This window comes from Verticillium nonalfalfae (assembly GCF_003724135.2).
Source record: "Verticillium nonalfalfae strain VnAa140/NRRL 66861 chromosome Unknown scaffold_117, whole genome shotgun sequence".
Classification (NCBI taxonomy): Eukaryota; Fungi; Ascomycota; class Sordariomycetes; order Glomerellales; family Plectosphaerellaceae; genus Verticillium; species Verticillium nonalfalfae.
Window position 1 is genome coordinate 70,357 of NW_021167342.1, and position 23,708 is coordinate 94,064.

General features: G+C 55.7%; 10 protein-coding genes across 10 annotated transcripts; 6 read left to right on the forward strand and 4 right to left on the reverse strand.

Moving 5' to 3' along the window:
- Window positions 1–358: 358 nt before the first annotated feature.
- On the forward strand, window positions 359–2,836 carry HSPA12A (Heat shock 70 kDa protein 12A; the record flags this gene model as incomplete). Its single annotated transcript, XM_028635225.1, has 4 exons — window positions 359–958; window positions 1,030–1,134; window positions 1,206–2,577; window positions 2,637–2,836. The coding sequence occupies 4 exons, from the start codon at window positions 359–361 to the stop codon at window positions 2,834–2,836; spliced, it is 2,277 nt and encodes a 758-aa protein (XP_028492214.1).
- Window positions 2,837–4,317: 1,481 nt separating this feature from the next.
- D7B24_000981 (uncharacterized protein) lies at window positions 4,318–5,558 on the forward strand (the record flags this gene model as incomplete). Its single annotated transcript, XM_028635226.1, has 2 exons — window positions 4,318–4,707; window positions 4,758–5,558. 2 exons carry the CDS (start codon window positions 4,318–4,320, stop codon window positions 5,556–5,558), a joined length of 1,191 nt encoding a protein of 396 aa, XP_028492215.1.
- Window positions 5,559–6,078: 520 nt separating this feature from the next.
- D7B24_000982 (uncharacterized protein) lies at window positions 6,079–6,906 on the reverse strand (the record flags this gene model as incomplete). The annotated part of the gene is made up of 3 exons (XM_028635227.1): window positions 6,079–6,539; window positions 6,640–6,811; window positions 6,880–6,906. The coding sequence occupies 3 exons, from the start codon at window positions 6,904–6,906 to the stop codon at window positions 6,079–6,081; spliced, it is 660 nt and encodes a 219-aa protein (XP_028492216.1).
- Window positions 6,907–7,633: 727 nt separating this feature from the next.
- On the forward strand, window positions 7,634–8,071 carry RPC11 (RNA polymerase III C11 subunit; the record flags this gene model as incomplete). The annotated part of the gene is made up of 3 exons (XM_028635228.1): window positions 7,634–7,643; window positions 7,699–7,985; window positions 8,036–8,071. The coding sequence occupies 3 exons, from the start codon at window positions 7,634–7,636 to the stop codon at window positions 8,069–8,071; spliced, it is 333 nt and encodes a 110-aa protein (XP_028492217.1).
- Window positions 8,072–8,437: 366 nt separating this feature from the next.
- SOH1 (suppressor of hpr1) lies at window positions 8,438–8,931 on the reverse strand (the record flags this gene model as incomplete). Its single annotated transcript, XM_028635229.1, has 2 exons — window positions 8,438–8,707; window positions 8,800–8,931. The coding sequence occupies 2 exons, from the start codon at window positions 8,929–8,931 to the stop codon at window positions 8,438–8,440; spliced, it is 402 nt and encodes a 133-aa protein (XP_028492218.1).
- Window positions 8,932–9,526: 595 nt separating this feature from the next.
- Window positions 9,527–10,564, forward strand: D7B24_000985 (uncharacterized protein; the record flags this gene model as incomplete). The annotated part of the gene is made up of 1 exon (XM_028635230.1): window positions 9,527–10,564. One exon carries the CDS (start codon window positions 9,527–9,529, stop codon window positions 10,562–10,564), a length of 1,038 nt encoding a protein of 345 aa, XP_028492219.1.
- Window positions 10,565–11,103: 539 nt separating this feature from the next.
- D7B24_000986 (uncharacterized protein) lies at window positions 11,104–11,670 on the reverse strand (the record flags this gene model as incomplete). Its single annotated transcript, XM_028635231.1, has 3 exons — window positions 11,104–11,454; window positions 11,506–11,535; window positions 11,596–11,670. 3 exons carry the CDS (start codon window positions 11,668–11,670, stop codon window positions 11,104–11,106), a joined length of 456 nt encoding a protein of 151 aa, XP_028492220.1.
- A 1,519-nt stretch (window positions 11,671–13,189) lies between these two features.
- On the forward strand, window positions 13,190–18,033 carry D7B24_000987 (uncharacterized protein; the record flags this gene model as incomplete). The annotated part of the gene is made up of 8 exons (XM_028635232.1): window positions 13,190–13,727; window positions 13,800–14,152; window positions 14,211–15,557; window positions 15,726–15,826; window positions 15,883–16,521; window positions 16,585–17,494; window positions 17,544–17,795; window positions 17,860–18,033. 8 exons carry the CDS (start codon window positions 13,190–13,192, stop codon window positions 18,031–18,033), a joined length of 4,314 nt encoding a protein of 1,437 aa, XP_028492221.1.
- A 390-nt stretch (window positions 18,034–18,423) lies between these two features.
- On the reverse strand, window positions 18,424–20,052 carry D7B24_000988 (uncharacterized protein; the record flags this gene model as incomplete). The annotated part of the gene is made up of 1 exon (XM_028635233.1): window positions 18,424–20,052. The coding sequence occupies one exon, from the start codon at window positions 20,050–20,052 to the stop codon at window positions 18,424–18,426; it is 1,629 nt and encodes a 542-aa protein (XP_028492222.1).
- A 2,695-nt stretch (window positions 20,053–22,747) lies between these two features.
- D7B24_000989 (uncharacterized protein) lies at window positions 22,748–23,674 on the forward strand (the record flags this gene model as incomplete). The annotated part of the gene is made up of 2 exons (XM_028635234.1): window positions 22,748–23,469; window positions 23,563–23,674. The coding sequence occupies 2 exons, from the start codon at window positions 22,748–22,750 to the stop codon at window positions 23,672–23,674; spliced, it is 834 nt and encodes a 277-aa protein (XP_028492223.1).
- Between the last annotated feature and the right edge of the window lie 34 nt (window positions 23,675–23,708).

Here is a 23,708-nt window from a genome sequence, read left to right on the forward strand (position 1 = left end):
GACTTCCCATCTTTCCACCTCGCCTTCTCCCACATCCACCTACTACCTCGCCCACTCGACTTCCCCGGCTCTTCTCCTGCTGCGCCTTGCTCTGTCATCAGTCGGCCCAGGTACCTCCAGGCCCAAGGTAGACACACACACACAGAACAACCCACTGGTGCAAGTCCGCTTGAGAGTCCTAGCGTGTGGACTGGCTCTGACCAGCAGCACCTCGACCTTTGCCTTCCCCCCCCCCCCCCCTCCCTTCTCCCCCCCCCCAAAGGCAAGCAGGTCCTTTATCTCCTGCCGTCCCCCCTTCCCCCCCTCCCCCGCCCTGTCGCCTTCTTTCCTCTGACCCTCCTTGGTCAAGACGGTCCATATGAGCTCTATGAATTCCCGCCTCAAGAGCTTTGGCTTCGGAAAACGCAAATCAACTGCCAGCATCAATCCCGACCCCAACCAGCCGTCCAGCCAAACCCCGCCTCCTGGTGGTCCCGGAGGCGCCCCTCAAATACCGCAGCAGCTGCCACTCCGCCCTGGCTCGATCGCTTCTGCCTCTTCCGCCTCCCTCTCTCCCATGAATCATCCCGGCGCTCCCAATCGCCCTCCCAGCTACTCTGCCAACAACTACCCGCCCGGCGTCGCCCCTCCAGTCGGACGCACCAGTCCTTTGAACCAAGCTCAGACGCGCACCCCGCCCACCCAAATGGTTGGCGGTCCTCCTCCCATCAACACCGGCGCTCCCGCCGGTTACCCGCCCCAGCTGCCTCCCGTCGGCGGCCAGGGACCTCCCATGGGTGGTCCTCCCGGCTATGGCGGCGGCGGCGGTTATGGGCCTCCCCCGCCTCAGCAGCAACAACAGCAACAGGGACCTCCTCTCGGACAACAATACCCCCCGCGCCCCGTCCAAGGACCAGGCGCCAGCGAAGTCGAGGGTAGCAGCCGAAACAAGGCACAGCTGATCGTCGGTATTGATTTTGTGAGTCGTACCCTACGCGCTACTGCCCCCCCAAACGATGGAGTGCAGGCTGACAATCATGAACAACACAGGGAACAACTTTCTCCGGCGTCGCCTTCGCCTTTGCCACGAACAACGAGGCGAAGGAAGATATCATCACTGAGTGGCCGGGCGCAGGATCGTACACCAAGCAGAAGGTCCGCAATGTTCCCATACACCCCATCCCAGGACCGTTGAGCCCGTAAGCTGACTTGTCATTGATGTTCAGATCCCCACCGTTCTCTACTATGACCAGTACCAGAAGGTCGTGGGCTGGGGCCCTGACATCGCCGATGCGCTGGCGCCAACGGGGTACCCGAAGCCAGGTGTGCAAAAGGTTGAGTGGTTCAAGCTGCAGCTTATGCTGTCCGGCAATACGTACATCGACCCGATCAACCTTCCGCCCCTGCCGCCTGGCAAGTCCGAGATTGATGTGGCAGCCGACTACTTATTTAAACTTCGTCAGGCGATGCGATCTGCGCTACAAAAGACCCTCGGCGAGGTCTTCAACCGCGAAGAGCGCAACATTCGCTACTATCTGACTGTGCCAGCCATCTGGAACGATGCTGGAAAGGCCGCGACGCGCGCTGCCGCCATTCAGGCCGGTTTTCTGAGGGATGAGAACGACAACAGGTTGACATTAGTGTCTGAGCCCGAAGCTGCCGCCATCTTCTGTTCCAAGACTGGTCTTCTGAACCTCAAGGTTCACGATGCCGTCTTGATCGTCGATTGCGGTGGTGGCACCGTCGATTTGATCGCGTACGAAGTCGAGGATGAGAACCCCTTCACCGTTGCCGAGTGTACAGCAGGCTCCGGTGACTCGTGCGGTTCGACGGCGCTGAACCGCAACTTCAGCAACATCTTGCGCACCAAGATCCGTAAGATGAAGTTGCCCGACGGCTCCAAGACAGCAGGCCGTGTCTATGCCAAATGCATCATGGACTTCGAGAACAGAATCAAGGCCGACTTCCGCAACAACGGTCAGAAGTGGGCTGTCGATGTTGGTATCGAGGCTGAATTCCCCGAGGCCGGTATTGAAGAGGGGTACATGACCTTCACCAACGAAGAGATTCTTCAGTGTTTCGAGCCTGTCGTCAACCGCATCCTGGAGCTCGTCAGGAATCAAATTATTGCTATCCAGGCCCAGAACCGGACACTGCAAAACATTCTGGTTGTCGGTGGCTTTGGTGCTTCGGAATACCTTTTCCAACAGATTCGCCTCCACGTGCCCCCGCAATTCCAGTCCAAGGTCGTACGACCAATGGACTCTGTCGCTGCCATTGTCAAGGGCGCTGTCACGGCTGGCATCACAGAGCGTGTTGTCACCCACCGTGTAGCGCGTCGCCACTATCTCATGGCAACACTGCAGCCCTTCAAGGAGGGTTACCACCCCGAGGCGTACCGCGTTCCCTCCCTCGACGGCAAAGACCGATGCAAATTCACGCGCCAGATTTTTGTGCAAAAGGGACAAAAGGTCAAGATTGGTGAGCCGGTCAAGGTCTCTTTCTTCCGCCAGGTTGCACCAGGCGCCACACTCATGTACGAGGATATCCTATACGCCTGTGATGATGATGTTTGTCCCGAATACACCAAGGATCCCCGTAAGTCTTCCCCCCTCAGGCCTCTGTTGACGAGCTCGTTTGACTGACACCCCCCGCAGGTATCAAGGAAGTTGTCACGCTCACCTCTGATTTGTCGAGAAAGAACCTCGAGAAGGATTTCGAGAGGATGGACACGCCGCAGGGCACCTTCTATCGCGTCTATTTCGATATTTACCTCACTCTCGACGGATCAGAGTTCAGTGCTGAGTTGGTGTGCCAAGGTGAAGTCATGGGACGATGCCGCGCACGCTTCCGATAAACGACGGTCGGCAGGCTGGGGTGACAGATGAGGCTGTTGAGCATGCATGTTTCGTTTTTAAAACCGATGATACCTTGAAAAGAGGAAATGGGCCTGGGCATGACTGTCCTAGGATGGAGCGGTATATACATACAAAGGAGCTGACGGCTACTGCTTCAAGAGCGGGGCAATCTTCAAGAGACGATGATGACAGATGATAAAGCTTTACAAGACTTCATGGTTCGAGAGAGCGAGCTGGATCCAGCCAGCCTATGGTCATGATGATATCACGGTCCGTGGCTGATGCTTTCAACCCTGGTGATGTGGTCGCGGGAATGGACATTTCCCAAGAAGCACTATACTCACCATCAATCCTGGCAGTAACCCTGCTGCTTTGCAACTTTTGGGACATTGCCCCTCAAGTATACTGACTTTGCCTTCTTATGAGCGATACCCTGCCGCCGTTGGGAGTTGGATGACTGTGGCTGTGGTGACCGCCACGGCGCCAAGACCCACCATTCCTATGTGGGGGGCTCAGGTCGAAGGCGACCCTGCATGTCCAGAAACTGGGCAGCCACGACCACCCCTCCTGCGTCATCGTCCCGCCGCCCAACCCAGCCAGCCTTACCAAGGCTCATTCTCTTCCTCCATGTCGGTCTGCCCTGTTCTGTTCCTCGGACCCTGACCGCCATACCTGTCAATCTGTAACCCTGGCAAGAGAGCCCCTTCCGAAAATGGCGGCAACAAAGGTCACATCTTGTAGAATGTCGCTTCCTCTTGTACTGAATGGAATGCCACCAAAGGTAGGCGCCCGTGGGAGCTCAGGATGTATTCCCTTCGAATCCAAAATGGTCTTGAGGTTGGGAGCGCATTGCCTGTCTGCAACGCATCAATATCCTTCGACGACTCCCTTATGAAGACTACGCTGTATATTTACCAACCCTACAGCTCGTGCCTCTTTCAGAGAGGCCCTTGTTCGTCGACCCCTGCTTCCCACAGGTCTCTCTCCAGCCAACCAGGTTCCCCATCTTCTCCCCGCGAGCGTGTCCCTGGTTTTGCTGTCCAAACAAGATCACGGCAAGCCCACCATCTTCTTCTCTGACGCTATGGCCGACAGGGGTACGCTTGTCGCCCATTCAGGGCCGAGTCCGATAATCGTTACCGGATCCTCTCCCTAGATCCATACGTCACTTGATCACCAAGCATCTGAGCCCAGTTGAGACCTCGCTCTGTTGCCGGGATATATATCTTCGTCTAGGCTCGCAGCCGTTAGCAACGTGTTATGCGAGCCTGGAGCTTCGACCACTGACATACTCCAACCCCTAAAGAAACACACTCAAAAACCTGTCTATATTCTTCTTTCGAACACCGAACTCGATCTAGACACCAGTATTCGCCTTGACTTGCCATTGTTCGGCGTCATCCCACCTGTCATTGAGGTTCAGACTGGCACGCCAAACATAAGACCTTCACGCGCCGACAGGCGCATCCGTTGATCAGCTATGTCAAAAACAGTATGCATCGCTTCGCTGTTTGCCCTGATTACACATTCCGCCGCCAGCCGGGACACCAATATCGATACAGGCTATCTTGACCCCAGTAGAGGCTACATTGCGCCTCGCCAAGGACCTTCGTCCAACTGGAAGGGCGACAAGAAACCATTGAAAATCACCAACAAGTGCCCAGACACTCTCTGGCCGGCACTCTTGACTCAACATGGCGATGGCCCTGATAGCGGAGGTTTCGAGCTGGAATCTGGCGATTCAAAGACTCTATGGATCGGATCGACGTGGCAGGGTCGAGTCTGGGGAAGGACAAATTGCACGGTTGATGGCGAGTCGGCTAGGTGTCGTACTGGCGATTGTTTTGGCCAACTCGAGTGTGGCTTCGCTGTACGCTCCTCCGCCCCAGGTGGATGAACGACTTGTACTGATTTCAACAGGGTGAAGTGCCTGCCACACTAGCCGAGTTCACTCTGGCGGGTGGCATCTCGAATGCACAAACGTTCTACGACATTTCTCTTGTCGATGGCTACAACCTCCCAATGGCTATCAATTATATTCCAGCTGCTAACACAACTTTCATCCCACCCAATCTGACAAACGCTGCGTGCATCGCCACGCCCGGCTACTTGGCCGCAGGCGCCTTGTCCGGCCAAGATTACAGCAACAGCACCTACCCGATTCCCTGGGAACCATACGAGTCCAACGACAGCGCTCGAGATTGGTGCCCCTGGTCCCTGCTGGCTTATCCTCCTGATAAACCGGGCGACGGTATCTACCCGTACCCAGACGATGACATCAAGCGGCCTGACTTCAGCCCCTGCCTAAGCCAATGCGCTGCGAGTGGGCGTGACGAAGACTGCTGCATCGGCGACTACCATGACGCCGAGATCTGCAAACCGGGCCGGTACTCAAGTCTTATGAAGACTATTTGCCCCGACGCATACAGCTTTGCCTTCGATGACCAGCAGTCTACGTTCATCGTGCCCTCGGGGGGTGGATGGGAAGTCCTTTTTTGCCCAGCAGGTAGAAGTACCACCATCCTCCGCACTCTCGGCCAGTACATGTCGGAAGTTGCTGCCTCTGGTCACTTGACAGACGAAAGCCTAGCTGCAGTCTCCAATTTGTCCTACATAGAAAAGAGGGCAGAAGAGACAGCTGCCGCTGTTGACTTGGCACGGCCAGCATTGTTCTGGACGCTCTCCGCTGCGGTTGGTAGCGTGTTCCTGGTCGTACTATAGATGGACGTGGCCGTGGGAGAGAAATCTTCAGCCAGCGCGACGGGCTGGTCCCGCACACAAGGCTGTGTTTGGTTGTTGATGGACGTTTCGTTTTGTTCTTCTGATTCAGCGCAGGAATACCCGATACGATGACATAAGATTGTGGTGGAAAGTGGCCGGCCTTGCTGAATTGGTCGAAAGAGAAAGCTATACTTCACTGTGTACCTAAATCGAGTTTAAAGACTAAATTGTTTCGAGCTCACCGACCCGCTCAACACCTTTGATGTACATGATTCACTACTTAGTAGATCTACAGACACTTTGGATGAAAAATTGAAGTGGTGGTGCTCATGTCTCAAGCCAGGTCTTCATGCTTTGCGAAAGAAAAAAAACTAGGAAATCTATGTCGTCCATCATCCGTTCGTCCCTCGTATCTTTGTCTCTCAGGTCAAGCCGCAGACATGATCACTCCTAGATCATGAATGAGATGAATGCTCCTCAGTGAACCGTACTTGTTTCTCTCCCTCACAGCAGCCGTACCTTAACCCCTTCGCGCCCTCCTCTCCTTCCGTCGACGCTCCCACTCGGCCCTCTCCTCGTCGTCGCTGCCGCTGAACTCGGCGTCCTCGTCACTCTCAACCTCCTGCTGCTGGTGTTGCTGCTGCTGGTGGGCCTTTCCGCCCTGCGCGGGCGCCGCGGGCTCGACGTTGACAAAATCGCCGGCGTTGAGGGCGGCGTACTCGTGCTTCTGGATGAGGTCGCGAAGCTCCTTGTTCGCGGGGTCGACGAGCTGCAGGGGCGTGAGGCCGCCTTTGTTCTTGACGCGTGGGGAGGAGCCGGCCTCGAGCATCATGTCGACGAGCGAGGCGCCAAAGGGCCAGTTGGCCCGCGGCTGGCCGTTGAGCCAGCGGATGGCGGTGTGGAGGGGCGTGTCGCGGTCGATGCGCGTGACGGGGTCGCATTCGAAGTTTGGTTGGTCGAGGAGTAGGTCGATGATCTCGTCTGTGGTTTGGGTCAGTTTCTGTTCTGCTTCTTGTATGGCTAGATGGGGGGCGAATGCAGGGCGTAGCGGAGAGGAAGGTGTAGAACAGGGAGCACGCACAGTGGCCACCGGCTGCGGCTTCATGGTAGAGGTGGTTGCCCAGCACGGTTGTCGTCTCGTTGAGGATCTTGGAGAGCTGTTCCTCGTCGGGGATGCCGTCGACAATCTCCTGAAATAGATCCGTGTTGTTGCGGCGGCAGGCCTCGATGAGGAGCTCCTTTGTGGAGGCACCCTGGGGGAGAACAGGAGTGTCAGTGTCCTGTCGGTGCTCGCCGCAGATGCAGGGGTATACTCGCTTACCTCGTGGACTTCGTCATCCCCCGCCATGTTTGGGCTGCGTGTTCTGGTGATGATATCGATAGAGAGAGGAGAGGAAGGCGAACGGGTGCCCTTGCCGTTCTGCCCGGTAGGAGAGAGTCGCGTTTGATGGAGAGCGCGTTTCTGAGCGGTGTTTCAAACTCGTACTGTGGTCTGGTGCCTGCTTTTCAGGTTGTGAGGAGGGGTAGCTTGGAGGGGTTCGTCGGTCGATCTTGATAGTGCGTTCCGGGGGCCTGCGGCGCACGCTTTAGAGTATCGTGGTCTGATATGTGGGGGCACAAATGTCACAAAGAAAGTAGACCCAACACTCAAGATGTCGATTAGACGATTGGGCTCGCGGCGAGAGAGTGGACGGGCATACGAGTCGTTTGCGAGGCACGGCCGCCGGCAGGCCAGGAGGTGGCAGTGAGCTGACGCTACAAGCATCTCTCATGTGATAGGCCAGTACGCCGTTTAATTCAATGCGGGGCATGTCGTCGCTCAACCATCGGGTTCATGCACGTGGAGGGTGCTGGGTGGGGCCTCATTCTTTTTCGAACCTGCCGGATGAGTATCGCAAGACTGTGATGCCCCAAAATCTTGCCACACATTGAACGACAGACAGCGACAGATTGTGAAATTGGACCGAGTCATCTTTTCCAGCAAGGAACATTTGTGGATGCAAGACTTCTCTTTGCTATCTGTCTTGCCTTCGAGAGCACGCACTTTCTGCCATCCCACCTGATCATCTCTCAAGATGCTCGTGTGTAAGCCTTTCTGAAGGCCGTCATGATCTCCCTTCATCTCACTGACAAGAAACAGTCTGCCCCAATTGCGCCAATATCCTCACTGTCTCGGCAGTTGGCTCGGTTCGCAACCGCCTCGAGTGTCGCACATGCCCCTTTGAACACCCCATCACAGCACCCATCTACTCGCGCCGCGAGTTCGAGCGCAAGGAGCGCGAGGACGTCTTTGGCGGCCCGGGCGAGTGGGACAATGCCGATAAGGCGCGCGCGCAGTGCCCCAAGGAAGGATGCAATGGCGATGAGGCGGCCTTCTTCCAAGTTCAGATCCGGTCTGCGGATGAGCCGATGACAACGTTCTTCAAGGTAGGCAATGTAATGCCCCGCGAGGCAAGACCTTTAGCTGACGTCTACAGTGCATGGCCTGCGGCAACCGATGGAGAGAGAATTAGACGCTCGAGACGAAGAGTTGGAGCAGCAGTCTCGTGAAATGTTTTGGTATTGCGCGGCGTTGGGGTTTGATCTCGGAACGTGGGTTCGACGGCCTATTCTTAACTTCTGAATGGCATGGGTATCTTTATATCTTTTCGCGACCCGTGATAATGCACTCTATGCACCATATCGCAGTGCTGTCAGCATCGCACCTGATACTGACTGCTAATGTGTACATGCGCTGGCGTCCGTTGCTCTAGCTTGGGGCCGGCACATCGCTATTGTGCGTTTGTAGAGTCATATTGGCCGGTTGTTCGTTGATGTGTTGTGAATATTGGCCTCGCAAAGTCTGCCGCTAAACACATTCTTCCCGTGTCTATCAATCCTCACTTGTCGTCGTCGTGGTGCCACTCCACGGCTGCTCGCATGCCATCATCAACCAGCCTCTGAACCAGGTCAGGACTGATGATATCCTGCCTGAACTGCGGCTGTTGCAGAAGCTCAAGATGTTTCAACGTAGGTCCGGGGTACATGAGGTACTTCAGGTATGGCGGCTTGGACCAATACTGGAGGTAGGCGAGATAGGCGACGAATTCGGGCTTGCTGAGGAGCTTCTGAGCGGCAAGGTGGTTCAGGTAGGCTGGGTTCGCAAGTGACTGGACAAACTGTTTGATTGTCAGCAAATATGCCACATGACCACCGACCAGACAGTGGGCTACGCAACATATCAGGACGCGTAGGTGAGCACCAAACTGACCTCTAGCTCGATTTCGAAGCGCGTGAAGCCGCCATAGACAGGCTCCTTGTCGTCATTGCCAGCCGGTGCCACTGGCGGCAAGTTTGTCATGGGGACATCCTTCTCTTCTGACTTTGTTTCCATCGTGAAGCCGTCGATCGCAACTTGGTCATGAGATGGGCGACGATGCCGTGGAGTGAAGTCGTGAGGGAATGATGGATGCTGTAGGTTCGTCACAGTCGAGACGTGGAGTACCTAGGTCTGTAAGGATTTAGCGTCTCATGCCCGCCATTACTGCCGCCGTACCTGGAGGGTCCACTTTACCGACGCGGGGCTGCAGTAGTGGCCGCGGGCTTGTACCACCGGTAAGCTGCGCTCATGGCCATTGCCCCACTGCTCCCCTCTCCTCCTTGTTCCCTTCGGAGCACCTCATCCAGACTGGTTGTTGGCCAGATACTCAAGGATCTGTTTGAATGTGCCATCTATCTAGAGCTTGAACCTTACAACTTGGGTCTCGTCTCTCCATAATATTCCTTGAGATTCAGTGCCTCCATTGGATGTTGTCCCATTTGCCGGTGAGTGATGGAATGCCATTCTTCATTCTGTTGGGGCTCCTGTCATTTTTAGGCAACGTAGCTTATTTGAACAAGTTGCGGCTTGCGTTCGTCTCCCGCACCTTGATCCAGTCCAGACAGTTCACATCTGCATTTGCCTTTCAAACCAAACGTCGGTTACCAGAATGGCCGCATCAAATATCAAGACGAGGATCCTCGTCATCTCCGACACTCACGGCAAGAAGCCTCTGGAGGCTGGCTCCGATGAGACTACGAATCCGCCAACACAGGCCTACCGTTACCCTCTACCCAAGGCAGACATCGCCATCCACTGTGGCGACCTTACGTTGGGCTCGAATGTTGAGGAGTTCGAGGCCACCTTCTCCATGATTCGGGCACTTGATGCACCTCTCAAGCTTGTTATAGCTGGCAACCATGATCTCGCACTCGATCGCGCTTTTTGGGAGGATCACGCCCTTCACGGCTTCCAAGCTAAGTACCCCACAGGGAAAAAGAGGGAACTTTACATGAAACGCCCGGATCAGGTTGCCGCCATCATCGAGGCTGCAAAACAAGACGGCGTGCGCTACCTCGACGAAGGCACGCACGAGGTGGAGCTACAGAATGGCGCGAGGCTGCGCGTGTATGCCTCCCCCATGACGCCCGAGTTCGGTGGATGGGCGTTTCAGTACCCCTATGGTCAGCACGACTATGACATGCCGATTGGGGGTATTGACATCGCCATCACGCATGGGCCCCCGAAGAGAGTAATGGATGAGTGCAGAAGCGGAGACGAAGCCGGCTGCCCGCAGCTTTTCGGTGCTGTTGCAAAAGCCAGGCCCAAGATCCACTGCTTCGGCCACATCCATGAAGCCTGGGGCGCCGAACTTGTGACTTGGAGAAGCCCTTTGGACATGCCGATGAATGTTCACTTCAATAATGCCGTGGACTGGGGACAATCGAGAGTTATACACAACTTGAACCGACTCGTTCCAGGCGAGTGGGATAGCAAAGAGGAGGCAGAGACGAAGATGGAAAGGAGAAGGAAGATGTACGAGGAGAAATGCGCACCTCTTGACATATCCTCAGGCGGGCCCTCGCCTCTACGGTTTGGCGAGCAGACATTGTTCTTGAATGCCGCGATCATGGACATTCACTACCATCCGACAAACGTGCCGTGGTTGGTCGATGTGGATCTGCCGGTTTCTGGAGCAAGCGAGTAGCCAATGTTCCTCGGAGACGTACGCTGTAGCACTTGCCATGCGTTTACCAGCTTATGTTGTGTAACAAAACCGATTGTGACACCCCGCAACCACAACGTCTGGCGACGACTTAAACCACCTGCCATCAGAAGCAAGATATGAGTGCACGCCTAGCCATTGTGACTGATTGAGCTAAGATACGCGCTGTTGGCATGGCATGATGATGAGCACTCGCAACACTATCCCAGCTTCGCTTTATTTTGTACAGTCTCTTGTCTCAGAGCTCCTTGAATATCAAGGGACTGCTCCATTACTCGAACATAGGGATGTGCTGAAGAACGAGGCGATTACGAGTCACGAGCGGTCCAATTTGACAAGGCCTCAAGTGTTGTATTAATATACCTTGCCTATTGCTGAAACAAAACGGCCGAGCAGGGAAGCCCAGCCTTGCAGTTCCGACGCCTCGCAAAATCCCGTTTCGACCATATTATGTTTTCCCTCTCGACACCCAAGTAAACCTCTCTCTCTCTCTCTCTCTCTCTCTCTCTGCGACGCTGCGCTTAGAGAGCAGCGGCAACACCGAGAATGGCGGCCATGGCGGCACCGGCGAGGGCGACGGGGGTGGCGGCAGCGCCGCTGCCACCAGTGGCGGTCGAGGCAGGGCGAATGGAGCTGGAAATGGCAGAGGTAGCGTTGATAACACTGCTGGTGGGCACGGCGGAGGAGCTGTCGTCGTCGTCGGACTGCGAGGCAGTGGGGGTGGCGGAGCCGGACTGGGCGCGGGTGACAGAGCCGGTGGCGGTGGCCAGGAAGGCCGAGCAAGCAGCGCCAGCGGCGGACTGGGCCTGGGCGACCTCGGCCGAGCCACAGGAGCTGAGCAGGCAGGGACCGACGATGGGGAGCAGGCGGGCCTGGATCTCAGGAGTGCACTGGCAGGCAGTGTCCTGGAGAGCACAGCCGACCTGGGGCAGGGCGGTCTGAAGGCAGGGCAGCTGGAAAGCGTCGCGTTAGTAGGGTTGAGATGCGAGTTGAGGATAGAGGAATGGCCTTACAGCACAGCTGGGCTGACCACCAAAGTCCTGGGCGGCGACAAGGCCGGCGGCGACGAAGACAAGGGCGTACTTCATTGTGATGGTGTAGAGCAGAGTCAAGGGTGGAAAGTGCTGTGCGATGTGCAGCCGGTTTGCCGTGAAGAAAGGTACTGTGAGAGAGGTAGAGAGCGTGGTGAGGTGTGGAAGGAAGAGAGGGGAAACTGTCTTCACGAGGGAGCTGGCGACGATAAATGGACTCCAGCCCAAGGTGCTGACCCCCAGGTTCCCAAGGCGCGCCTTCCATCCCCACGTCAGCAAAGCTTACCATGTAGGTCCCGGGGGCTCCTTCCCTGTCAAGCTCGCCAGGGGCGATCGTATCGGACCCCAGAAGCTTTTCCTAGGCTGCCATCAGTACTGGTCTAGTCCGTTTAGGAACATCAACAGATCAATTGATTGGCACGCTCTTTCCCAGCAAAGCTATCAGGGTGGAGCGACAATGCTGCTGGGTCACGGTCCAGGGGCCCTGGCCACGAGTCAAACGTCCACTTATCCACTCGGTGCAGGTACCTTACAGGCAGGCACGGTATTTACCTTCACGTACCTGAAGGTACCTAGGTGCTGGCACACATACTTGACAGGTTCAGGCACAGGCACAGGGTTTCATATCGCCCGTCCACCAGGTTCTCTTTACCTTCGGGACTATCGGTTAGACATCAATTTCTCCATATTGGGTGGGTTTTTGTCGGTACTACTCTGCCGAACAGCCCAACACGTCTACGGCAGTTGCCGAGTTATATATGTTGTCATGTTCCTGGTGCCTCATTTTATCCTTGAAACTCTGTCCTGGTCTTGTCTCGTACGAACGCATCCGGCACTTGAACAAAGTGAAGTGGTTCAAGAGCCTGCATTGACCATGTAAATGGACGTCTGGCTCTTTGATTTCAACATGGTGTCTGTCCGCAAATCTCTTCGCCTCTTTGTCTTCAGTTGCCCGCATGTTTCTCCCACCGTGTTTGTCTGTCAACCCGTCAATATGACGCTTTTGGTCCGCAAAACGGCACACTCTACCTCCCCGACTTTCTGAGAGACCTTTGCTTCGGGAGTCAAGCAAAGTCCCGCCGAGCATGCCTCAGCGTGCCGTCATGCGGAGTTGCATATGGAATCAGCCAGACCTTGTCGCCCGTCCTACAGTTCCCAACAGGCCCGTACTTGCCAAAAAGACTTGCGTGATTCTTCTTGTGTGCTCTCCCTTCTTTGTCGGCCTGTGCTGGCATTGATGCCTGGAATAACATTCACTGGCTGCACCTGCCATGCCTGCTTTTATCGCGGGCTCCCATCCCATTTTTGCCCCAGAGGCCTGGAAAGCTTCGCAACCAAACTTCCATTCCACTCTCCCTTCCCACTGGAGCATCATCGACCCACATACATTTGCCGCCTGTTGCATCCGCTGTCTGGCTCATTTCCCTTACTCAACGGAGAGAGCGAGAGCGAGAGGGAACGTGTGGCGCAGACACAACTCGTCTGTCTGTCCATCATCATCTTGGTGGAGTTCGCCCCTGGACAGAGTTCCTGTCGCATGATTTATCGTTACGTATTCCCTTCCGCCATTGTGACGATGGAATTCGGGGAAAGCGGCAGCGAGTCTGCAGACGACCTAAGAGAAGCCAATAGACAGCTCGAACAGCTTCGTCAGCAGCGTGGACTTGGCTCAGAGCAGCATGGATTTGTTGCCCGAAACCTCGAAAGTGCTCTTGATATTCTGGCGTCGCAGCTCAACTCCAAGACAACTCACTTTATTTTGGAGCTCATCCAGAATGCGGATGATAACGCGTATCCAAGTGGCGTCCAGCCTACATTCAGCCTTGTCCTCGGCAAGAATGGATCCAACTTCACACTTCGTACCGACTGCAACGAGACCGGCTTCTCTTTGAAGAACATCGATGCCATTTGCAGTATTGGCAAGAGCACCAAAACCGGGATTATCAATGGTCAGAAAGGGTTCATTGGCGAGAAGGGCATTGGATTCAAGAGCGTCTTCAAAGTTGCCCATCAAGTCGACATCCTGAGCAACTTTTATGAGTTTCGAATTGACCGCACAGCCCTCCTGGGCATGCTCGATCCGAAGCCGCATAGATTCCCTGACACTCAGAGACGTGAAGGGCACACCCAAATGCTGCTTCATCTTCTCAGGGACAAAGACCACAGAATTTCTGACATAACCAAAGGACTCCAGCAAATCAAGCCGGAGTTGCTTTTGTTCCTGCGTCAGCTGAGCGTGCTGGATATAAAGGCCGAAAACGGACATTGCGTGTATAGGTCAACTCGTCAGGATCGGGATCCAAGATACGACGGAGAAACTGTTTCTTTGATTGAGGATCGTGCCGGATCCCCACTCGATGAGCCCGTGAAGACCACAAAGCTATATCTCATTGTACGGTACGAATTGCAAGACATGCCTGTCGATGCCCGCCGGAATAGCGTTTCCAGCACCGAGATCACACTGGCGTTCCCTGTTGGCTCCGAGCTCGAGACATGTGAGGCTTTTGCTTTTCTGCCAATCGACCAGTCTGGATTCAACGTGAGTTCACCTGGCTTATTGGGATATGTCTGCCATAGTAACGAACATGGTTATCTAGTTCATCGTGCAGGCCGACTTCCTTCTTGTGGCCAATCGCCAGGCACTGCAGCATGCCCTGCCGTGGAACCAAAGAATCCTTGAGGCTATTCCCGATGCCTTCGTGCAAGCAGTTCATCACTTCAACCATCCCGGTGCAACACACGGATACAGTCTGAAATACGAATGGCCTCTCTTCCTCGAGTACACCGGCCCGAAGAGCTCCCCCTGGGCAGAGGTTCATCAAGGAATCAAGAAAAGACTGTGCGACGAGGACGTTCTTGAAGCTCGAGATGGCAGCTTTAGGGCTGTGCGGCCTATTCCATGTCCTGCGGGCACTCAGCAGACTGCTGCCCACAAGCCACTCATTGTCATTCCAACAGAGTACCGCTTTGACAATGGCTTCCTAATTGATGCGACAATCAACCACGGCCATCATCTGGCGTTCGAATACGACCCTGTCTTGGAGAAGTTGAAGACACTCGACATGAAGGAGATGACTGGTGCAGGTCTTCGTAACGAATTCAGCGATTGGCTCGAACGTGCTGGCCATGCCGGACTTGCCGCGAAGTCTGACAAGTGGCACGTGGCACTGGCTGCGGCCTTCATGTGGAAGGGTCGCAGCAAGCAGAAAGACAAGCTTCAGGAACTACCTCTGGTTCATCTAGCAGACGGGAGCTGGGCAGCCTGTGCGCGCGGCGACATCTTTTTCCCGTCAACGTCAACGGGAGCAGTCTTGAATGTGCCCTCTGATCTTGGAATTCGAATCGTTCATTCAAATGCTGCAAAAGATCCACATCGACGGGAGTTCTACACTTACCTCGGTGTCAAAAAGCTGGACGCTGAAACAATTTGTTCTTTGATTCTCGAAAAGCACGCAACGATTCCGAGACCTAGGCGGAAGCAGCTCAACTGGGTGCTCGACATCCTGTTCCTTTTCAGACAGAAGAAGCTTCTAGCGACCATGGACAAGAAACCTCGATGGTTTCTGGTGGCCGGCAACAGGTCGGTCGCAGAGCATGTGTATGTGGAGGATCCGTCTAGCCACTGCCCTCTCCTTTCTAGACTCATTGCCGATCCTAGCTCGGAGATACGAACCCCCAGCAGCGATATTATGGACGCATTCACTGGGGACACCAAATATGAATTCATCAGTTGGTTGCAGCAGCTCCCGGGAGTGTCCTCACGACCCCGACTCGTACATAAAGGCTGTTTGACTAGAGAATGGCTCGTTCTCAGTCAAAATGCAGGCAATGAGCTCTTGATTTACCTGAAAAACATGTACAAGAATGACCACCAATCTTTCAGTCACATGGGCGAAGTTGGGGCCGCCATGGGTAACATTCGCGTTCAACTGATGAACGACCAAGTCAAAACCTTGGCAGGCACAGCCTTACCTACCGAACAGCTGCAGCGACTCTGCCCTGACCTTGACTTTGTTCGCTTACCGGAGCCGAAAGACAAAAGCTAGGAGTTTTTGTCTGCGGCTGGAGTATCGCGAAGTTTTGACTCCAGGGCTGCCCTGGGACAACTGCAGCGAATTGCCCAAAGGCCAGCATACGCAGTCACCCAAGAATCGGTCAACGAATTTTATAGAAAGCTGAGCATAAGTGCCCGAGACTTTCAACCTCAGATCCGGTAAGTCTTTCTTCTCGCCCTTGTTGGACGTTTATGTAACTCATAGGAAAATACAGAACTGCATTTGCACAGCAGCCCTTGATCTTCATCAGCGGCCCAAATCCCCAATGGGCTTATCCGACTGACTGTATATGGCGTCGGCCTGACTACGTTGAAACTGGATTGCCCCTGCCCAAGGTGTATGAAGGCTATACTGGTCTGTTCAGGGATTACCTCGAGATTCGAAGCATCAACACAGGTGATATCGCACGCGAGATAAAGGCTATAGCCCAGAATGGGGGAAGTATTGGCAAAGTTCAACATCTTGTTCGAGACCTCATTGCTTTGCTTCCTCATGGGAGACTCGCTGAACTAGAGGAGCAAGACCGAGACGAGATCGAGGGAGCACAACTATTCCCTGTCAAGACTTGTTCGCACCGCAGTAGCGACACTGAGGGGCCGACTGCTTTGCGCAGCCTTCGAGACATGAAATGGTATATCGCAGACAGGCCGGAGCTGGAAAAGATGTTCATCGGAAAGATCGAGCTTCTCGATGTAGATGCGAGTCACCGAAGAAGCCTTGTGGGCGCGTTTGGGCTGCACCGTCGACAACTTTCCAAGGCTGTCACAGAAGAAGTGACTTGGAACGATCGGGGACAAACTGTTGATCGCAACATGACAACCTCGTTCCGTTCTAGGGCTGCACAATTTTGCAGGTACGACTCGATGTTTCTTTCGAATCTTAGATTCACGTTACTGGTCAGGCTAACATGACTCAGGCTCAGTAGCAACCCGACCGCCGAAATGCTTGATCGGCTCAAGAAAACCGAAGTTAAGACGGTCTCATGCATAAACATCACGAGAAATCTCGATGGATGCGACCCGATACGAGATGCGTCGCGTCGCCACCATGTACAGGAGCTCGATGACCGCATCGTCATCTATCACACCACTCTCACCGAGGCGGATGTGATGCACCTCGAAGACGACTTCTCAAGTATGGTCGTCAGAACTTGCGGTATTGACGATGCGCGGTGGTCTCGGCTGGTTCCTTTCATAATGCGAGTGGATCCGGACCAGATCATGGATTTTCTCGACAAGCATGATGTGCGTGACAACAACGGGCTGGCGTATGACATGGTGGACGAGTGGGAGAAAGCCAAGAGCGAGAATGGTCAGTCTGAGAAGAAACAGGGAGACCAGGTGATCGAATCTGGTCCAACAGAAAACGCCATGGATGTGGGCGACGGCCCAGATGATCTCGACTTGGGCGGCATTTCCTTTGAAGATAACGACGCAGGTCTGTATAACGACGAAGATTTCGAGGGCGGCGCCCCCGACAAGCCGGACGCTCTCAAGAAAGCCACCGAAGCTGCTGAGGTTGAACTGGAGGTAACGGCGCGCCACTGCCCTGGGACAGCTCCCTCGTCATCGTCTCCAACATCGAATCCCACGCCTCTGAGAAACGTCCGCCGTCATTCCAGAGTTGAGGAGTCATCTCATACTCGCAAGAGGCAGCGCGTTGAAAAGATCACGACTCCACCCAGTGTCGACAGGATCAGCGAGGACGCAGACGTATATGATGATTTGGCAATCGACGACGCTGTTGAGCTCCCATCGGAGCCGACAATCGAGGTGGACGTCCCGCCGATTCCTCACGAGCCAGAATACCCTGGAGTGAGACAAAATGTAAGCCCAACTCAATGTGTCCAAGTCCCCGTTGCTGAAACTCCTGCAGGTGGAGGCCCTATTGAGCGAATTACTCCCTGGCTGGCAGCCGTATGGAGACGAGATGCCCGACTGCTATCGATACGTCGACGACGGAGACGAGACCATGCTCAAGTTTTCCAAGAGATTTCATCTCAGGGCTGACAGTTTTGAACACATTGCACCGCAGATGAAGGCGGGAACCACCTACTGTCTCGATATCAAGATTACTGCCGGCGAAGTGTCGACGCCTTTCGGTTTGAATAAGACGCAAAATCACTTTGTAAGTGGCCCAGCCCTGTGCGGGAGGAGACTAAGTAAGATGCTGACCGACCCAGGCTCTACAGCATCACAAACGAGACAACACGACCAACATTGTGTATCTTGTTTTGCGGGTATCTCACGCCCTACATGACATCCAGGACCTCTTGGTCGTATTGAACCCTTGGACTCGCCGCGTTGATGAGAATGACCGGACGGAGCTCCAGTGTAGCGAGTGGACTGTGTTCAACTTTGTGTGAGCAGAGGAGCCGTGTGTGTGTGTGCGCTGGAACGCCTTGCTGTTTGCAGTCGAGTCAAGTGCATGAGACCTAGTCTAGGGATATGGTTTGCTCAGTTAGTTGTGGAGGATTGGCTGAACTCTTCTCCGCAAGACTGGACCGTGTTCTTACGAAGCATAGCGAGTCCATGACTACCAAACACGGCAGCGGATGTCGTTTGCTTACGTGTGCGGGACCATGTGGCGGCACGACTTGCTACGTGATGAAGGAAATAGGAGAAACCAAAATTTGACAGCCATTGAGAAAACAGAAGGATCGAAGCCAATGTCTAATCATATTTGCTACATTCTGACAGTATGCGAACAGGGCACCACGCCAAGTCCCGGTTCCAAGGCCTACTTGTACAACAGGCTAGTCCCACTGCCGCCTACTCATGATGACGGGCCTCGCGGGATCCCACGGCCCGTAGATTTCATTCTTGTACTTTTGCAGCCCAATGAGCCACCAGCTGCACCCGCCCATGACGAGGGCCGAAATCAAGACGCTGACGACCATGCCGGCGACGGCGCGCTGCCAAGGAAAGGAGGGCGCGGGCTCGCCAATGACGATGGCGACGCCGGCACCGGCGCCCAGCACGAGGAGGGAGGAAAGGGCGTAGTGGTAGGCCGGGGAGCGGTGGCGGGCGCTGCGGCGGAAGACGGGGAAGAGACCAAAGACCTCGATGGAGAAGAGGGTCAGGGAGAAGACCTGGCCGGTGGAGGGGAGGCGGGAGGCGAGGACGGTGGAGGCCATGAGGGCGGCGTTCGTGGAGAGGGAGGCGGGGGTGCGTGGGGAGGAGGCCGAGGGGGCGGTCGAGTAGTCGAAGGAGAATATGTTGACGGCGAGGAGCCAGAAGGACATGGCGTAGATCGAGTCGGAGGTTGTGGAGAGGGTCAGGGACATGAGGATGGGAGAGAGGCCGAGGAGTGTGCTGGAGATGAGGATGGCGGACTTGAGGGTGCCGATGCGTTGGTGCATGACATTCGTCGTCTGGTCATCTTCTTGCAGCGGTGGTGGTGGTGGTGATGATGACGATGACACTGTCGATGTGTGCTCCTGCATCGGCTTGTACGATGAAGGGACTGATGTCGAGGTGGCTGAGTGGAGGGAGGTGGCCGAGGCGGAGTAGGAAGTACGCGCGTAACTCTGGGCAGACAAGTTGGTCACGGAACTGGTGGCCGAAGGGATGGCGGACGAGGGCCGCGTCGAAGCCGGCAGTGAAGGGGCCGGTGGCGGCAAGGAGGGCCGATGGCGCATGCTCCCACCACGGCGCCCGATGGCACCGGGGCGGCTGGCAGTCAGGCTGGTGGACGAGCCGGGGGTCAGGTCAATGGCGGCATCAGCCTCGTCGGCGTCCCACTGCTCCCACAGGCGCCAGCCGACGAAGGAGGCGATGCTGCTCCAAGACACGACAGCCATGGGCGAGACGCGCTTCTGGAGGATGCCGCTGAAGCAGACGACGAAGATGATGACGGAACACACGTGCTGGAGGATGACGGTCGAATCGGCGACGAGGGGCCAAAAGTCGTAGGGCTGCAACCGGGGGTTTCGCTTGAGGTTCTCCAAGAAGGTGACCTGGTCAGTGTAGTTGTCCGGGTAGGATTGCTTCACCCAGAGGAGCTTCTTCCAGGTGCGGTGCTTGCTGCTGCGATGGTGGTGGCGGCTCCGACTCCGGCTGCCGCTGCCGGGCCGAGAAGCATGGGCACCCTCGAACGGCGGGAAGACGCCGCTGTGCAGGTTGCGGCGAGGTGGTGAGGGCCCCGTGAAGAAGGCATCTTCGGGGGCTAGGTGGGACCGTTCCTGGCGATGGGTCCGCGTCCTCGAGCTGAAGGAGGGTACGGAAGCGACAGCGCGAATGTTGATGGGAAGGGTGGAGGATCTGGCGAGTGGTGCGAATGGCTCAAATTCGACATCGGCCTCAGCTTCGGCTTCGGCTCCGGCTCCAGCTGGAGGTTCGTCAGGGGATGTCTTTGGCTGACGGGTTGATAGTGGTGCAGCCATTGCGATGGAGTGAGTGTCCTCTTTTCCTTCGCCAACTCTCCTCTACGATTCCATGAGTAGTCTCGTGGCAGCGCTGGGCGGCATGGATGGATTGAGGTGCGGCCCTAGTCGCGTTTCGCGCTCAGGCTAGATGGGAGGTTGAGGTTGAGGTCTTCTCCGACAATGTTTCACGACGCAAGGACGGAGGATGAGTGCCACGGACACGGACACAGACCCACCCCCTGTGGCGGATCCAATGGGGGAATGGGTACGGTGCTCGCTGGGCGAAAGGGTGGGAGTGGCGCTCGACGGGTTCCCTGCAAGGCTGTAAAACTAGGTGCAAGGCTACTACAGAGCAAGGGGGGAAAGGCTTAGCGAATCATTTGCTATGCCCTTCATTGGTGAGACTCACTCACCCAACCTGCCGTCCTCCTGACCTCAGGAACAGAGGCCTGACCCCAGTGCAGGTACAGAGACCCTACTCCAGCTCAGGTGCAGAGGCCTGACCCCAGCTCAGGTACAGAGGCCTGACCCCAGCTCAGGTACAGAGAACTGCCCTCCCTTGGGTAAGGTAGGTAGGTAGGTAGGTACTACGCTACTCGGGCACCTTGAACAGACATCAGCCACAATGTCCTGATGTCTGATCAATGCGTTGAGCACACCATCATCCATCTCGTGTTCAGCGACAAAGGAGCTCAGCAACACAAAAGGAGAGAGATTCGTCATGGCTACCATAGCATGTGCTGATAAGAGAGAGTCGATGCTAAGCTTCGCGGCATGTCTAGGACCACCTTCGGCACAGACGGAACCACAGCATGCTTGACAGCGCGCGCCGAACTCTGACGTTCCTTACCTTATCCTTTGTCATATACGTACCTTAAGTTCAGGCATTAACATCGCCCCCCCAGTCATCATAGCCTGGCCGTTCGTCTCTCTCCCGGATGGAACCCTGCCTGTGAGCACAACGCTTGCCGAGAGAGAAGAAAAGTGCTTCTTTGTTGTATCGTCAAGCAACATCTGCCGAGATGCTGCGTCTCCACATGGCCTTCCTCATGCTGCACCCGTCAATCGCCCGCTAAGCCACCCAGCGACACACCTACAAGTCATGAAACGAGAGGCATTTGCCAGCGAATACGGCAAGCGTAGGCAGACGCCCATCGTGTGTTTCGTTTGCGGGGCCACGGGGCCAGGCTGCCAGCTTTTGGGGGATGATGCCCCGAGCGTTCTCCGACCGCAAAGTCGATAGCGCCTGTAGCTATTTTCGGGAGCCTTCTCGAAAAAAAGGAACGATGAAAATTCATTACCGGAAAAGGCAAGACAGGGGGGTAATGCGTCATGTGGATCACCCTAATCTACCATCATGAGGCATCTCTGTTCACTGCGCAGACGCCGTAGGTTGAACAATCCGCCCTGCGTGAGCGACCCTTCCCTTCCGGCGGTGCTCGCCATGTCAGCCATGGGGCGATGATTATCCTCCACAGACACCAAGCAGCTTGCATCCACCCAGCAGCCTGCCACGAGCCGGACACACCGGTCGAGTGAATACATAATCCATCTCCATCGCGCCCCGCGCGTCCCGCCGAAACACGAGAACAAGCTTTCCCGACCTTTGATGACCGATCGGGAGCCAAGTACATTACATGTACACGCAAGTAACGAATCGGACGCTTTCGACCTGCAACCTGAGGCCGTCTTTGCTGTGGGCCATTTCGAGGAATAGGGACGCTTCTGCGACGTGACGAGTCCTGTTTTCCCCCAAGTGCAGTCGTGCTTCGTCCCAGGGGATGGCACATTATTGGATGCTGTCTCGAACACTCCAGTTCGAAAAAAAGGGACCCCTGATCCTTAGGTCCAGACTCCCGGCACCCACAACCGAACGCCCCAGACCAGAACCAGACTTGCTCCCCGCCCCTTCGGAGCTGTCGACCTCGTCTCTTGGGCTGGGCCCCTTGGCTTTGAGAGACAAAGCAGGGGCCCAGAGCGCGCCCGAGACCCAAACGTCTGTGCTTCTAGAGCCTGCGCCGCGCCTTTGCTGGACTCCCTCGCTCATGCTCATGCTCGTGTCCTGGTCAATGGTCAATGGCTCGTCGGCAGACGGAACGGGGTCGGCGGCGTAACAAGATCAGGCGCCAGCATAAACTCATATTAAAGTCCTCGTGTTGATCTCTCGTCTCGAGGGCTCGACACCCCTCTCGCATTCTGCTCCTGTTTCCTTTTGCTCTTGCTTATCTACAGCTGTCTCCTCCCACTCACTCTCACTCACCCCGCCTCTTCAGAGCACCACCCTCGCGACTAATACACCTCGAGCAACACCACCTGCACTATCGCCCTTTGCATCGACTGGGCCACGGGCAGCACCCATTCGCACCACCTCACAACTTCCTCTTCCGGACACCTGCACTCCTGCGGCGCCTTTAACCAGCCTGCCATCGGCCATTCATGCAACCAACTTGCATACGGTGAACCAGAGTTCTAGATCGTAGAACCCAATCTACATAGTCAGCCCTTTCCCAAACCGAAAGCCCGGGACTTCGACCTCCACATTACACACACAACGGTATCTACCTCTGAGAGAGAGAAAACGCTCTTTGCACGACTTTGAAGAGTGATTCACCCGAGTCGGTCTCTCGCCCTTTGTTATTTCAACAAGGCCACCCCCTGCCACCTTGAAAACCGTCTTCGTCCTCAACTCGCTCTTCTACCCTCACAAAGCAAAATGCGGACGGCATCATTACTCTTGGCGCTTGGCGTGACCCAGTTGGGCCTCGCAGCTCCTGTCCCGCAGTCGTGGGAGGATCTCGTGTTACCCGAGGGCCTCAGCTCTCGTAGCGTTCCGGTCACAAGGGTATCCAGGCGATCAACCAAGACCGGCGAAACACCAGACTTTGACTCGAACCGCAGCAGCCTCAACTCCGGAATCGCCTTTGACAACCGGCCCTTGACACCGTCCGGCACGGTCCCGGCATCCGAGGCTCTCACAGCGACGCGGCCACTGCACACAGCCTTCCTGCAGGCCCTCTCCAAGGGCAAGGATGCCATCATGGTCATTGTCGACGTGGAGGACGACGGCACGCCCGTGGTATCGGCGGTGCCCGTGGCCGTGGCGCATCACTTCCCCGCGTACGAAGCCATCGCCGAAGTGGACGCGGCCACGATCAAGCCAGCAGAGGTCGTCCGAGTCATCGAGGTCACCAGCGGCGTTGCCAAGAAGAAGAATTTCTGGGCGACGCAGGCAAAGACGGGACCCGCCCTGTCGGGGTCGACCACGGGCGAGATGCTCAAGGGCCTCTACGCCGATTACACGCCGTGCTGGAAGAAGACGACGGCGCGTGTGCATCGTCTGGCGCGTGGCAAGGCCGACCTCATCGTCGTCGGTGCTTTCCTGGCCCTGACAGTCATGCTGTGGACGTTGCAGGTCATGTCTGGCGTCATCCTACGGTACGTAACACTCTCGCTTTTCCCCCTTCCCTTTTCCTTCATCTCGCGTACCCTGCGCGTCCATTCACATCGGCTGACACGTTGAAAATGTAGGAGCTGCAGCGACTGGCTCGGCTCTCGGAAGGGCACCATTCGGCTCGAAGGCGGCGAGAGGGACCCGTGCCCAGAAGACTATGAACTGGAGAAGACGACAGAGACGGTGTAAGCCGAGGGGTTTTTTTTTTTTTTTTTTTTTTTTT